This window comes from Amblyomma mixtum, chromosome 7 (genome assembly GCF_055824585.1).
Source record: "Amblyomma mixtum isolate Tamu chromosome 7, ASM5582458v1, whole genome shotgun sequence".
NCBI classification, from domain to species: domain Eukaryota; kingdom Metazoa; phylum Arthropoda; class Arachnida; order Ixodida; family Ixodidae; genus Amblyomma; species Amblyomma mixtum.
The window spans coordinates 130,657,199-130,673,185 of record NC_143018.1 but is presented as its reverse complement, the minus strand read 5'-3'; the positions used below and the strand labels follow the sequence as shown (position 1 = coordinate 130,673,185).

General features: G+C 47.6%; 1 protein-coding gene, 1 long non-coding RNA gene and 1 pseudogene across 2 annotated transcripts; 2 read left to right on the top strand and 1 right to left on the bottom strand.

The window, feature by feature from the left end:
• Nucleotides 1-5,090: 5,090 nt before the first annotated feature.
• LOC149337595 (uncharacterized) lies at nucleotides 5,091-5,971 on the top strand (annotated as a pseudogene).
• A 1,871-nt stretch (nucleotides 5,972-7,842) lies between these two features.
• LOC149337594 (uncharacterized) lies at nucleotides 7,843-8,611 on the bottom strand. Its single transcript, XR_016284641.1, has 2 exons — nucleotides 8,459-8,611; nucleotides 7,843-8,273 (listed from the first exon to the last, which is right to left on the bottom strand). It is a non-coding gene; the product is annotated as an uncharacterized LOC149337594 (long non-coding RNA).
• Nucleotides 8,612-10,286: 1,675 nt separating this feature from the next.
• On the top strand, nucleotides 10,287-12,648 carry LOC149337593 (uncharacterized). Its single transcript, XM_089554466.1, has one exon. It carries the CDS (start codon nucleotides 10,411-10,413, stop codon nucleotides 12,646-12,648), a length of 2,238 nt encoding a protein of 745 aa, XP_089410592.1. The 5' UTR covers nucleotides 10,287-10,410.
• The last annotated feature ends 3,339 nt before the right edge of the window (nucleotides 12,649-15,987 follow it).

Here is a 15,987-nt window from a genome sequence, read left to right as displayed (position 1 = left end):
GTCTCAACATGTGTCATTTCGTTTCCTCAAAATCATTTTTCAAAGGAAGGCGCGCGCTCGCTCGCCTTCCTTTAAAATTATCGGAGAGTAAAACGTTGACAACGCCAACGCCAATGAACATAATGAACGCCGACGGCCAATGGCTTCAGCGCCGCGTTTCTGGCGCAACCTTCTCAGTGCCTGCAGCCCATATCTCTCTCACCACCCCACGTACCTATAAGCACGATTTAGGCTTCCACTGAACCAGGGAGCCATTATGCGAACTTTCCTTAAAATAGCCGGTGTGTAAAACGTTGTCAACAGCAACGCCAATCAACACAATGAACGCGGACGGCCTATGGCTTCAGCGCCGCGTTTCTGGCGCAACCTTCTCAGTGCCTGCAGCCCATATCTCTCTCACCACCACACGTACCTATAAGCACGATTTAGGCTTCCACTGAACCAGGGAGCCATTATGCGAACTTTCCTTAAAATGGCCGGTGTGTAAAACGTTGTCAACAGCAACGCCAATCAACACAATGAACGCGGACGGCCTATGGCTTCAGCGCCGCGTTTCTGGCGCAACCTTCTCAGTGCCTGCAGTCCATATCTCTCTCACCACCCCACGTACCTATAAGCACGATTTAGGCTTCCACTGAACCAGGGAGCCATTATGCGAACTTTCCTTAAAATGGCCGGTGTGTAAAACGTTGTCAACAGCAACGCCAATCAACACAATGAACGCGGACGGCCTATGGCTTCAGCGCCGCGTTTCTGGCCCCACATTGTCAATGCCAACGCATGCAGCGCACACCTGTCACTACCGCCACTTAGCTTAAAGCACGGTTGAGCTGTCCACTGTTCCAAGAGGGCAGTTATGCGGTTTCTCTCTGGTTCAGGTGTCCACCGACAGGTGGACGCCTCGCTCTCAGTTCACGCTACGTATATCCTGGCATAACAGAGCTAAGCCACAGCCAGTTTTTCGGGTTCGCGTCCTTTTAGACTTGCCTCGCGTCACTTTCCGGCACAACATCGTGTGCGGAGTCCTCGCAGTGGAATGCATTTTCGTCATGCGTTGTCCTCGGTGAAGAATCTTGCAAACTCTGCCCTTGGGACCCGCACATCACGCACCCTGTAATTCGGTCCGCCGAGAATGCTATAGCATCCACTCTCATTACGTATTTGACCAAGCGAACTCGAACCACATGACTGTTGCAATACGTCGCACGCGAAGTTCGGAGCTAAAGTGGCTATTTGCCAGCACTCACGACCACTCTAGACAAACATGATCGCTACAGTAGTTAACAGACCTGCGGAAGCGATAGCAGCTAGGACATTTTAGAGTCGTACAAGAAGACAACCAACCGCTGTTCTCAGCCGTGCTAAATTTAAAGCTCGCAAATGGAACTTCCAAGGCAAGGTCCAAATGCTAGGGCTACTATCACGCAATACGTTGAAGCAGTAGCAAATAATTTGGATAATTCGAGGTAAAAGCCGCCGCGGTGGTTCAGTGGTTATGGCGCTCGGCTGCTGACCCGAAAGACGCGAGATCGATCCCGACCGCAGCGGTCGAATTTCGGTGGAGCTGAAATTCTGGAGACCGCTTTTGTGCTATGTCAGTGCACGTTAAAGAACCTCAGTTGATGGAAATTTCCGGCGCCCTTCACTACGGCGTTCTCATAGCCCGAGTCGCCTTGGGACGTTAAACCCATAATTCAATTCGGGATAAATATCGTCGTGCTTCCGTCACAAAGTTATAAAACCCCGTACCATGGTTATGAAACTACAACCATTACAATACTTCACTATATAATCGATGTACTAATAATTGCACAGCTTCTTTTTTCTGTTCACTTCGCGCTCTAGAATTTGAACCGCCGCAGCTAAAAATATACGCCAACTTTTCATCTCTCGAAATGGATCGCTGAGTGACAGCTGATGCACCAATTCTTTGGGCGAAAGATTGCATATATTAGGAAATTTGCACTTCTATTCCCGCAGCGGACTCCTCGAGAATATTCAGGGCAGAAAATGTGATATTTGATGAAGACTGCCTGGATGGATACAGAACGCGGGCTGCTAGTATGGGGTAGGTAGGAAAGCGTGCGGCTTTCCGCGACACCCGCACAAAAAACAGCAACCGAGCGATGTGCAAGAAAACAAATGCACTCACTTTCGGTCTCCCGGGAGTTGCGTCGTCGGCGTCCCAGTGCTACTACGTCGTTCAAGGTAAAGTGAGCGCTGCAGGTCGAGGTAGAATGGCTTGAGTTGGCTGCCAGCAAAGTGCATAGCCAAGTTGTGAGAGTGAGAAAGTTCACTTTTTGACTACTAAGCCATACCAAGGGCAAGGAATCAGAAGCAACCCTGCAGGGCGCGTGTTAGGCCACACCTAGTTTTGCAGACGTAAACTGGGTAGGAACAGCTGGTACTCTTTCATAAAGCAGAGCTTAAACGACGGGCATATGAACAGGTAGACGGAAAAAAACACTGTGTTCGACCAGGCGATTTATTTCATATTACCTGTTATAGATACTGCCGCTCAAAACAGAGCTATAACGCGACCCGAGCACTAAACACATTAGGCACTAAAACCAAAAAAACACACTGGGTCGCCGTTAAAGGTCTGCTTGGTCATTCAGCACAACGTGGACGCTATGTTGCGTGCTACACATGCCTCCCTAATCAGCTAGTGTAGCAGCTAGACACCTTCGAAAGTGTTAAAAAAGTTCTGTGGTTTTCCGTTGCGCCCCGTACTGTTTTTCTGAACACCACGCCCCCACTCTCTCAAGTTTTTACTGTGACGCCATCATGTGGTAACCGCGAGTCACAAATCAGTGCAGTGTGATTTATTTTCTTCCGTTTTTTTTTATTGATTACCGCCCGCCGACTTTTGGTAGCCAGGGCAAGAGTGGGTATATGACATGTAGAAAATGTGCGGTCTGTAACAGATAGCAAACAACAAGAAAAGAAAGGAAATAGGCATACAGTAAAACTTCTGCGCTACAAGGCAGCTCACAAACAAAAATAAAAAAGCGCCGTACTTGCATGAGGGCAGAAATCATCAAAAACTTACTCACCAAGAATAAAAACCCAATACATAAAACTTACTGGTTTTATCTCACTGCAGATGAAAATTGGCAGTGGTTTAGCTCTGGTTAAACCTGGAGGATTGCGAAATCAACGAGGAGAGAGAGAGAGGCGTTGGAGACCGCGCGGCAGCGACCCCGGCACGCTAGCTATGCGCCGCTACTGCGCATGCGCAACTGGCGATCGCTGCGGCGTGATGGCTCCGTTATGCTCTTATGTCCTCGGCGCGCGCAAGCGCGGCGGTTGTGATCGGACACGTCACGTTGGCGACACTGCGCCGAGCAGACATTCGCTCCCCCCCCATACTCCAACCGCGTCGACGCGAGACTGCGACGAGCGACAAGCGGCGCGCATGCGCAGAAATCCATTCGTCCGGCCTGCTGCCTCCGAGAAGCGGCTACGCGCTCCGCAGACGACGCGCGCGGTGCATTCTGGGTTGGCGGCTTCGACGCGCCCGGCGTAGCATAGGCACATGTTCTGTTTCGACGCCAGCACCGTCAGAGCGCGCCGAAGACGTCGGTGGTCTCGGCCAGAGGGCGCCGCGGACGCCAGTGAAAAGCGCCCTCTCTGAGCAACTCCTCGTAACTGGGCGGGCAGGACGACCAGCGCTCCTGCTCGCTTGCGTGTCGACGCGCGGAAAAAAAAAAAGCTTTGCGCGCGCGCGCTCGTCCTCCTCCGCACGCGCCGCTCTCGCGAAGATGCCGTTGTTGAGAGAAATTTGATTCTCGCGCGCGCGGGCTCGCGCTTGGATGCCGTTGTCGGCGAAATCTCTTTCGCGCGCTCGCGCTCCTGCTTTGTTCGCCTGGCCTTTCGCGCCTCTGTGAAAGCGGCCTTTTTCGCACGCGCGCTTGATACTCGCGCTCTTTCGCTCGCTCTTGAACACCGTAGTGCGTCGAGTGTGCAACGATGTACACACTTAGATGTGGTTTCAAGAAAATAGTTGACAGTGAGTGGTTTTTTCGCAGTGCGAACATAAAAAAGGGAGAGCTGCTGGTGGCCCATGTGCACTGCGTTGAGCGAATTGTTGAGGAGAACAGTGTACTCGTAAAGGCGAAGTGTGTGTCACAGGTGACTGACAACATCGTTTACGACGTGGAATTTGAGGTAAATCTTTTTACCTTTCAGCGTGAGAAGTTTAGCAAGAGTACGTTCAGCTTTGTATGTACGGCGACCGCAACCATTTGGTGCGCTTAGTTTGGATGTGTGTCTCGGTCGTTGCACGCGAACAAACGAAGTAAACAAATGTGGTTTAAGAGCACTGTTAAATACCTAAAATAAATAAATGTGTTCGTGAGGGGCATCAGTGCCGAACTTCGATGTACAAATGATCATTGCGCATGACCATCCAGAACAATTTTTGTGCAATGTCCACCAGTTTCCATTCCCTTGTCAGTTCTAGCCTTGCTTCTTTATGTCGAGGCCTTTCCTATCGATGACATTTCTTAGATACAGTGGCACGTGAAGTAAGAGTTCAAAAGCTTTTCCGATGAAAAAGGGAGGCCTTTCGGTTGAAGAGCTTTAGGTGAAATGCCTTTAGGATGAAGGCCGTGGGGCCAAATGCATTCACTCTGAAGGCTTGGGCCTTAGATTAAGAATTTCAGCGTAAATGCCTTTGACACAAAGGCTTTCATGCTAAATGAGTGACCTAAGGAATTTTACCTAGGGTTACTTAACATAAAGACCTTTAGTGGAAAGGTCTAGAAGCTGAGGCCTTTAAAATGTCATTAGTTGCGAACTAGTAAACAAATATAGCTAAATATATATAGTAGCCCACAATGAGACAAATCCTTCCGCACTCAGAGAATTAAGTAGTCTCAAGTGCCCTCCGCAATTTTTTTTTGCAGCTTGCATGGTCATGCCCTCTAAAACGCCAGCTTACAATTTCCCGTGCCAAGTGCACTTGCAAGGCTGGTATCAAGGGGCACTGTAAGCACGCTGCTGCTGTGTGCTTTTTCATCAATTCTTATGAAGAGCAGTCATGCACAAGCCAGCCTAAAAAATGGGGCAAACCAAGCAGCAAGAACATGAGGCCTTCATCAGACGACTTGATGGACTTGTTGCCTAGTAAGTTTGCTTAGCCAGCCCGTTTCAAAAAGTTCCTCATTTTCTTCTAACGACATTTCTGTGGCTGGTCATACGTATTTTGTCAAATAGACTTTCATATAGTTAGTCCTCCAATAAGGCTAGTGCATTCTGCCAATGGTGTGTTCTGAACACTTTTAGTTTGCAGACACAAAGTGTGACATCATTTCATCTTCCTCGCATTATTAAACAGGTCAGAAAGCCAGGTACGTAGATGTGAAGCCTGCCACACGTACTGTGCTGCTCAAGTATCCAGAGATTGTGTGTCCACTACAAGAAGCGCTAGAGCTTACGACCCAACACACAGACGAATTGATCTGCAAAGAAGTCCTGGATGGCATTATTGAGAGAGCTTCGGAAGCTGTCGAAAGAGAGCTCCTGGAAGACCTGTTGGCGCCGATGCTGACGAGGCCAGTCTACCATCACCTTGAAGTTATAGACGATGAGAAGACGAGACCGCAGGACTTCTTATCTGACCTCAGTTTGGATCAAAAAGAAAAATACAAGCAAAAAATACTGGTACATGGGAGTTTTGCCGACCTGCCTATTCTTACCCAGGGCCAGGCGAACTGTGCGAGGTATAGTGGATTTTCACAGAGAAATTGCACAAAGCGTGAATATCAGACCGTCAACATTACGTATTTCTCTTTTGTTATCTAGGTGGCATGTGGAACGGAGGCTCAGGATCAGCGCTGCTAAAGCTCACGCAGTCATGACAAAAAAAAATGTGATGAGGGTCTTCTCAAGGCTGCTCACCAACTTTCAAAAGTGACCTCCTACACAAGTCCTGCAATGCGCTATGGTTGGTTTCCTAAATCCATGATAACCCTGTAAATTGGAAATGATGTTCAAGTATGGTAGCCTATTTCCAGTCATGATTTGTTCGCTTATTGGAGTTCATGTGTGTACTACATTTTTAGTACTTAACTATCATGCGTTACTATTTGACAGGCATCAAGACAGAAAGCGCAGCGCGACAGAGCTTGGAACAGAAACTTGAAGCACGTATTGTCCAGGTGTGTAGCTGCTTTGTTTTGCAATCCATGCCCTCCTCTTTTATTAAACAATATGAGTATTGTAAATTTTTTTAGAAATACTAATAACCATGTTGGATTTTGCAGACAGGATTGGTGGTGCTGCCGCAGCAGCCTTGGCTCTGTTGTAGCCCTGACGGACTGGTCAGGATTGGGGACGAAACAGTGCTCATCGAGATAAAGTGCACTTACAAATTTAAGGACTGTCCATTTGTGGACTATGAACTGAGGATGTGCCATCTCCCCTATCACACATTCACTGACAACGTAATCACACTCAAGAAAACACATCAGTACTACACACAGGTACAAGTATCATTGTATGTACTAAATTTACAGAGATCACTCCTGTATGTGTATTCACCCAAGCAGTCAGTGATAGTAAGTGTACTTCGCGATGAGCTTTTCCTTTGGGAGCTTATCCCAAAGCTGGAGCGCTTTTACTTCAAGTTCTTTATTCCAACATTGTTTTAGCTTCTTACTCCGATTTTGTTTTCACCTTTCTCCAATTTTTGATAATATGTGCTAAAATCCTTCGTCTGTGATCACTGGATTCCACTGTTAGATTACCTTTAAGCCCGTACATTGCACTGTGTGCTCCAAAGTGAGAATACATTGTGTTAAATTTTGCAAAATAATGGGTCACAGCAGTGTGGTATATCGCAGTAAAAATGATTCCTATCTTGTGCCCTGAGCATTCATCTGTACTGAGGGCTTCGTCAGCCGTGAGAGTGTTACTTCAGGCGAAATGACCTCAAACATTACAGTTGAAATAATAGAAGTGTACCATTGAGGAAGTATTTTAATGTTTGGAATTTTGTTGCTACGAGTCTGATCTAGTCACTTGCCTAGTGAATCTAGTCTAGTCTAGTGAATCTGGTCACTTGCAAATACTGTAATGGACACATGAAGGGAAGATGAAGTTGTTTTTTAAAAATATAGGCTTCTTGAGGTATGAAGAAGACTTCTGCGGCACAATACCAGAGTCTGTGCGCATCAGAAAACAGGTCAGTGAAGCTAACTAGTTTGCCGAATAACTACATTTGATAATTAACTCATCACGAGAACAAGACACCTAGTTCCAATTAATCATTAGTAGCCAGTCGTTAATATGAGCCTCACTGGGTTTTAAAGTTTCGATAGCACGATTATCCTCGCGCTGTGGCTCAATAAAATTCAGCTTTCAACTAGTTACGTGCACTGAAGGAGTTGCTTTGCCTTCATGTTTTTCAAAAGAGTATTTTGGCAAGATGCAGCCAAAATTTGTTTGGCCATAGCGCTGAGGAGAATTGCACTTTCGAAATTCTGAAGATTCATATGGCTACTATAAACCATTGGCCAAAAATTTCCAATTCCAGCAAGGTGCCTCTGATAGTTAAAAAAAATGGATTATCAGAAATTAATTGGCTATTATCTCAAAACTGTAACGCAAAAAGACAAGGGACCATGAAACGAGGAGGCACACACTCTTTGCGCTATTGCTTCAAAGCATGAACCAAGAAGCCCGAATTTCGACGTTCCTGTTTACTTTTCTTCACCTGTACTGCTATTTTCATCAATGCTGGTACTATTCTGCGACAAAAACAGTCTTCATGCCTCAAGGAGCCTATTTAAGAAAATTAGCCTTTGCAGAAACCAGTAAAACCATGTTTTCTGATGAGAGCATCATGCAGACAAGTTTATTTCAATCTTGACTGCAATTACAGGCATGCAGCTGCTGCGGTAAATGACAAGGACAAAGTGCATGCATGGCTTCCAATTTTGTTTGGAATGTCTTGTCACTGAAACCCACATGCTATAACAAAGACAGATTTTTGTATGGTGACAATAAAAGTAATGGGGAAACTTGAATTGTATGGAGTGTTGCATGAGTGTTGCAGATCATCCTTGTCACTTGGCGGTATCCCACCATCTTCAGATTTGTCACTCCAGTCCATTTGGTGCTCGTGCTCGTCTTCGGTCCTGTCTGCACTCACTGAAGCTTTTAGTACTGGTGCTGCTGACACTGCCTCTGTGGTTGATGGTGCCAATTGTTGCATTTGTATACTCTGTAGACTAGATGAAGCTGCCTGCATCAAGCGCCGCTGACACCTGCATTGAACAAAAATGGCAAAAGCGAAATGTCAAAATGTAACAGCGATGTTAAGCTGTAGCAAGCACGTATCTTCCATGCAGTGCAATGAATTACCGCTTCTGACAGTGTGCATAGACCATAGCCTCACACGTTTACTAAAAGTGGCTGCTAATTCTATTCCCAGTTTCAGTGGCAGTCTTACCTTTGCGTTCTTTCTCGGTCAGGCGCTTTCTTCATGTACAGTGGTGGAAAAATAGTTGGAATGTACGACGGATGCTCACTCATATCACTTTTGCAGTTGTCCACAAAATGAGTGCTGCAAATTCGTGATGATTTTGTAGGTATCCATGGAGTTTCATCAGGGCTGCGCCAAGGATCAAGAGAAACACCGTTAAAATCAAGCATGCAACATTCAGTACCAAGCAGCATATCTGTTCAAATCATGTAGTTCTCCCAAAGATGGACTGAAATCTACTCCTGGGCGCTATTGTCGAACAATTTTTTAAATGAGGAAAATACGTATATATGTGGATCTGAAACAGTGGTTCCCAAAGCATGCAACCGAGGTGAACTATTTCAACTCATTCTGCTAGGCTCGTAGTCATCCTTTCTAGCATAAATAAACAATTCAAAGGTGAAATATTCATAAGTAATAATTTTAATGTTATTACTACTGTGATCTTTTTAATCTAATATAGATACAGCGACGAAATGCTGCTGGGAGGAAACGAGCCCGAAAGTGGAATGGTCGTGCGCATACACAGCGACAAGATTCTGGTCAAGCACATTTACTGTAAGCTAATCACCATGTCATCCTGTTGTGTCGCCGCGAAAAGCTTGAAGCTGCCGGCGGGGCCGAAGTGGCGCGGTCATTAAACAGAATTAAACAGAAGCGCAGCGGAAACGGAGAGAGGCGATAAAGACAGCGTCCCGCGGCCGCGGAGACAAAAACAGTGGCCAGCGGCTGGCGAACGAGAGGCGGCGAGCACACCGAACCCCAAGAAAACCACGTTTGAAAGTAGGAAGCCGGCGAGGGAAGCGCGGCAGAGCCGTACTCACAGCCAGCGTACGAGACAGTCGAACAAAACAAGGCAACCTGCGCCACGACCTGAGAACACGGGGTCTAGCCGTCTCTCGAGATTGTCTCCACTACTGCGTGCCCACGCCCGACACAGCGAGAACGACGAACCGACGACGAGAGCAGAGCAGCCTCGCCAGCTTCATGGCGCCCGTACTACACCACGCCAACGCAGCCCCAGCGATGTGGAGCACAACATTAGTAATTGTGTCTCGCAAGCGTCAGCATATAATGCACTTCTATTGCCAAAACTCTTGGCCAAAACAAAAACAAATACTGGATTCATCAGCGCGAGGTAGGTTAGCAAAATACTCCTTACTAAATTACAATGAAAACTAGTCACCTCAGTCGGCTAGCACACATTGGAACCCTATGCAGAATCGCCAGGCGTTAAAAAGCAAAACATCCGCCATAGTAGAAAGTAAAATAAGACTTACTTGACTCTGCGGACGGCAGTAATCCAGGCTTGCCGCCTCTTTTGCTCGTACCACTTTCCCGGGAATCGATGGAACTTCACAGGCGGTTCTCTGCCTTTGGTGTTTATAGAACTGTTGTGGCAGCCGACAACTCAACAATACCTTTCGCCACTCTTCGACCGCCGCGCCCGACGCGCGGTCGCTCCCGCCATACTGAGAAATGTGCCACAACTCCTCGTTGAACGCCTGCTGCGAGACACCGGCGAGCGCAAAAACAGCGCGAGCAGCACGCGTAGGCATCCAAACGCAGCTTGCTGAATGCGCTGCGCCGGCGGCGCTGCTCACCAGCAGTTCCCAATCCGGCCGCAAGTGCGCATTGGCGCTGCGACAAACTTGAGGTGTGGGTCCCTATAGAGGGACCCGCTTTGGCCAACGTTACGTGGCAGTGCTACAGTGCCTAGAATACTTGAAGTGTGATTACCGATAAGCGGCGCCTATGGGAAGCGTTGACGCCGCTTGGCGATGCTTCCGCTAGGTGGCGTGCTCTCCCGCTTACACGTCAGGCCGCCGCCTGAAATACATGCTTGGATGCTCGACTGCGTGTGTGGTGTGTGTGTTTTGCGCTGTTTTTTCATCAAAATGCTGCCTTGAGGATGCAGAATGAGTCGACGACAAAGTCACTGCTTTGTACCCGGCTGCAAGAGCGGGTACAAATCGTCGAAGGAAAAGTTGTCTTTATTCGGTGTGCCGAAAGAAGAGGACGTGTTTCAGCAATGGCAGCGCAATATTCCAAGAGCAGACAAGCCGCTCGAGCGCAACGCTGCCGTCTGCGAGCTGCACTTCGACAAGCAGTTCGTGTCGCGCCACTTTGAACATTTTATTGACGGCAAAACCGTGCGCCTTGAGAGAACGAGGCCGGTCCTTCTGCCTGGCGCCATTCCGACCATTTTTCCGAATGTGCCATCCTACCTGTCAAAGCCCGTTCCCAGGAAAAGAAATCCTAAGGAGAGGTTGTGCCTACCGCTTACTGTGCCAGAAAAGCGACAACGGATGAGCGAGGTACTCCAGCCGCTGCCAGGTGAGGAGTCGGATGACTTCGCGACGGTCATTTCTGAGCCTCGACTTCATTTCAACCACATGGACATTGCCCTCCCGTCAGAGAGCTGGGGAAAGCACGTGTTCTGTGGTGCGCCTCTGAAGGTCGCGTACAGTGTGTGCATACCCGGACCCGACATGAGTCTCGTGTGCGCCGAGAAGCTTGTGTTGTTTACTGTAACAGACGACACGGTGACACATGAAGTGTTTGTGCGCGGAGTGAAACTTGTCCTAGACGAGCCTGGCGACCCACCTTCCATTCTTCAGGCCGTTGATGGTCTGCATGTATGTTCAGGCGCAGGGTTTCTTGAAGAGTTCCCATTCGCGAGTTCCAACTCTAAATTGTCAGTGTGGAATAGGTGCATTTATAACAAGAAATGCACAGGAGCCTCACTTGAGCGGTGTGTGGCCTGTAAACATCTCCGGAGGATCCTTATCAATCAGAGATGCAGGAAGAAGAAAACAAAATCAAAAACATACCTTGCTAGAAAGGTGAAAGCCAAAACTCAAGCTGTGCGGCGCTTGAAGGCCAAAGTGAAAGCGTTAGATGAGATCATTTCGGAAATGAAAGCGGAGAATGAGAAGATTGAGGAAGCGGCACTTCTGAGAAAGATCAGCAACCTTCCTCCTAAGCAGAAAGCTGCCATCCTTCAATGTTTCGAAGCTGAAAGTCGTAAATCCCCAAAGGGCATGCGTTACAGCTCTGAGTGGGTTTTGGAATGTGCCATTATGCGTATTAAGAGCCCAAGGTTGTATGAGCACGTGCGCAGGGAAAAAATTCTTATGCTTCCCAGCCGCTCTTGCCTCCGAAATTTTATGAAGAAGTATGAGAGCAGTTTTGGTTTTAACTCTACTGTTCTTTCAGGAATTGCAAAAAAAACCGAAACAATGGATGAGTTTCAGTGCCATGGGGGTCTAATAATCGACGAAATGAAACTCGCTGAAAACTTTGCAGTGGCCCAAGGTACTGGAAAAATTGATGGCTTTGTGGACCTCGGAACGTTCACTCCAAGCCATGAAAAGAATGTGCCTTGTGACCATGGCATGGTTATAATGTTTCAGCCCTTGTCTGGGTCCTGGCACCAAATATTAGGCGTTTTTGCGTCTAGAGGGAACGTGAAGGCCCATTTACTTTCCAAGATTATTTTGGAAGCGGTTCTTCTGGCAGAGAAAGCAGGTCTTAAAGTTAATTATATAACCTGTGACGGAGCGTCGTGGAACCGGGCGATGTGGCATCAGTTTGGCATACACGGTACTGCTGCAGCTGTGAGGCCATCAATACAACACCCTACTGACGATCGAAGGCGCCTTTTCTTTCTGTCAGATTTTCCGCATTTGGTTAAATGCGTGAGAAATGGCTTTATAAAAGCGGGCTACAAAACACCAGAGGGTCATGTTGACGTGCGACCAATCAGAGTAGCCCATCAGTTGGATAAGTGTGCAACAACACTTAAAGCTATGCCCAAGATTACTCATGTACACTTGAATCCAAATAATTTCGAAAAAATGAAAGTAAACTATGCTTTTCACCTCTTCAGTGCCGAGGTCCTGCGCGGACTTTTTTTGTACAAAGAGGAAATTTCAAAGTCCTTCACGTACATAGGACCAACAGAACAGTTCATCACCTTTATGCAGAAACTGATTTCTGTCATGACGTCAAGAGTGCCTTCAGCAGCACTGAGAAAAAACTCTCAACAAGAAGCAGTGCTGAAAAATGCCCTGGCCTACATCAATAGGTGGGAAGCAAACACCGGGCAGGCTTTTTGTCACACAGTACAGCTGAAGGCCTTCGAGTTACGCTAAAAGGCACTCTGGAACTACTTGAATATCTGACTGAATGTGTCGGTTATAAGTATTTGCTAACCTCACGTCTCAGCCAAGACCCCATTGAAAAGTTATTTGGAATAATTAGGCAGTTCTCAGGATGTAATGACCATCCAACGTCATCTCAATTCCTAACAGCAGTTAACTGCTTAAGTTTTTATAACCTGGTAAAAGCACTGGAAACAGGAAACTGTGTGGGAGGTGCTCTCATGTCCTTAGTCGGAGTGGATGAAGCCACCAACCATGTAGACACCCTGATTGATGAGGGGAAGCTTGATGAGGCTTCAAGTGTCCTTGATAAGTCTGAACTTGCTGACCATGTTTACTCACAACAGACGAGTGACGCCAGGTTAACTTATTACCTAGCGGGATATGTGGCTCGAAAGAGGGTGATAGTTACAAAGTGTCGAGAATGTTTTGAGCAGCTCTTAACATCTGCTGAAGACACGGATAAGGGTCTTTCCTCTTTTACAGCTTTTTGTGATCAAGGAGGCCTTCTGTATCCATCGGTCCACCTATTTGCATTTGTGGAAGCATTAGAAGATGTATTTACAATGTGGTTCAGTTCGAACAAGCTGCAGCGTGACAGTATGGTGGAAGTCCTTCACGTCATGCAGAATGTGCCCCGTGTTGGGTGTCAGGCACACCAGGAGGAACTTACAAGCAGCATAGTGAAGTTCTTTCTTCTTACTAGGCTTCATTTTTTTACGAAGTCCCTCAATAAAGATAGAACTTCGGCAAGTGAAAGAAGGAAGCTCCTTAAGCCCAGACGAACAACTTGAATGGCAGCAACTCATGTTGAACCTACCCTGCATCCTCAACCTTTCAAAGATAATGCCCAGTATGTTTTGTTCTGGCTGACAACATCTGTAGTGTTGCCTGAAATTTAGAAATTTGTTCCATGCTTTGATGTCAATCATTTGTGAAATAAAAATGTATTGTATTGCACAGATTTCTTTTTCATCATAGAAGAAAAACAGGAATAAACTCAGGCAAGTAAACATACAAACTAATATGCAATTGCCACCAGATCGTATTTCTCCAGTTCACTCTTTCCGAAATGAACTTGCCAGCTTTACCTTCTCGTGCGCCGCCTGCTGCGCCATGTACAATCGTCAGCACGCCTAACACGAGCGCTCGAGCGTGTGTCTTCCACTGACATTAGCGCCGCTGGGCGCTGGCCGCTGCGGCTGAGACAATATTATAGTGGAAGCAAAACACGAGCTGTCTTCAACCGCCGCAAACACACCGTGCAGCATGGTCTCGGACTCAGCGCTCAGGGGCTGTATTATCAGTGCAGGACGCGCAATCGAGCGTTCGTGTTAAGTAAGCTGACGACGGTACGTCACCTTTTGATAGCGCCACCACACCCCGCTCCGGCTAAATGCTTCCAATTTCATTGCGCCTATGACCGCTGCATCATTTCTCCTCGGATGGGTACTGTATCAACATGCTAAAGGAGGCGCAGGGCAGACAAAAAAATGAGATCCGAAAGCGATCTGCAAAAACGAAATTTACGGCGGAAAAAAAGGTCGATTAACGAAAGTATTCGTTCACGTTGGCACCACACACATGATTGGCAAATGAAGATGCCGCACACACGTGCAAGTAGCATTAAGAGCAGAAAAAAACGCAGCGTATCTTAAAGGTACGTCGCCAAACGCGGCCGATTTATAGCTCGAAGAGCAGACGACTCCTTAGCGAGCGGACGTGTAAGCGGGTGTCAGCGCCACCTGGATCTCTCTTTCCTGCGCATCGCGGAGGGGCTTCAGAGCCGGCGGCGCGGTGTGCACACTTCAAGTATTCTAGGCACTGTAGCAGTGCCGCGCGTGCAACGTCAAAGGAGAGAGCAAGCTGACGTCACGCGTCGCTACAGCAACGGAGAGGCTGATGTCACACCATCTGTTAGGCGCGGCGGCGGCCCCTCGAGGAGCAGGGGGGTCCACAGACCACTGGACGAGTGGTTAGACCTGGCGTAGTATTGCTTTCGCAATAAAATGCTTCGGGCGATGATAGAAGGCAACATCGCGAGTAACCAATTCTAATACGCTATCGTACTTGGAAAGAACATCTCGTACGCACTGGTTCTGCACTGAGGGAGTGCAATTGCTTTGTCGTGTTCTGTAATACTGCATATTTGCGTGAAATTCTTCTTTGGTATCATTGATGATGGTAAAGAACATAATCAAACGATGCATTTTTGCACGAGATTCAAAGGGGAAACCGGAGCGGCTGAGAAGGTGCTACCGATACCTGTCTTCATGGCATATAAATCGCGATGCTTTTTTTTTCACCCCTGCCCCTCCCCCCGTAGACTTCCAACGTCCCTTATCCTATGCGGATACCAATCCAAATCTGCACGGCGTTGTGGAGAAGTAAGAACTGTAGAGATAGCTAATACAATCGCATTGAACACTTCGAAACGGAGCGTAATGGTGATAAAGAAAAATTATGTTGCCGCTTAAAGCAACCTAAGTGGGCAATGCGATAGCGGTGTGTTCTGTGCTCATTGCGCACGGATTGAAGTTGATGAATACGGCGACATCCAAATCACAGAGGCACGTGCAGTGCAGACTGGCACGTGAGAATGGCAGTTAAACACGCACGATGTGCAGCTGCTGCGGTGGCGTAGTGGTCCAATGCAGGGGCTACTGAAGCTGTTCTGTAAGTGCCACCGCCAGTTTGATTCCATCTTATCTGTTTACCATATCCCCCCCCCTTCCCCCCGCCGCATGACACGCCCTCGCAAAGCCTGCTCTCTCCGACAGTGATGTCGATACTGGCGCAGCATCCCTGCTCCGTCGGAGGTGATGGATTTTAAAATGTGGCTCTATCCTCTGGTCGGCTCTTTGATGGCACGTGACCTTAATGATTACTCTACACTCTCGACCAGTTCTGTGACACAGAACGCCAGGGTTTTGCATCCACGTCACCTTAAATAGTACCGCATAAGTGAGACAAGATTTAAGAAGCTGAACCAAAGCATTTAGTACATGCAGCGTGGGATATGTACTGCTCACAATATCAAAGCCCGCCGGAATCCGTGGCTTGGGTTTTGGCTGTTGATCCCATGGTCAAGGGATAAATTTGCGGCTGCAGCGCCCGCATTTAGTTGAAGCCGAAATGCAGCGAGGTCAGTTTACTGCGTGGTGTTACCGCACGGTAAACAAACGTATGTAGTCCGAGTTATTCTGAAGACTACAATACAGCGTCCCTATCAAGCGACTGTGACTTCGAAGCGCCTCGTTACATATGATTAAAAGGAACAACTCTGTTAAGGTTGTCCTGGCTATGATGGACCAAGATTTTGAAATGCAG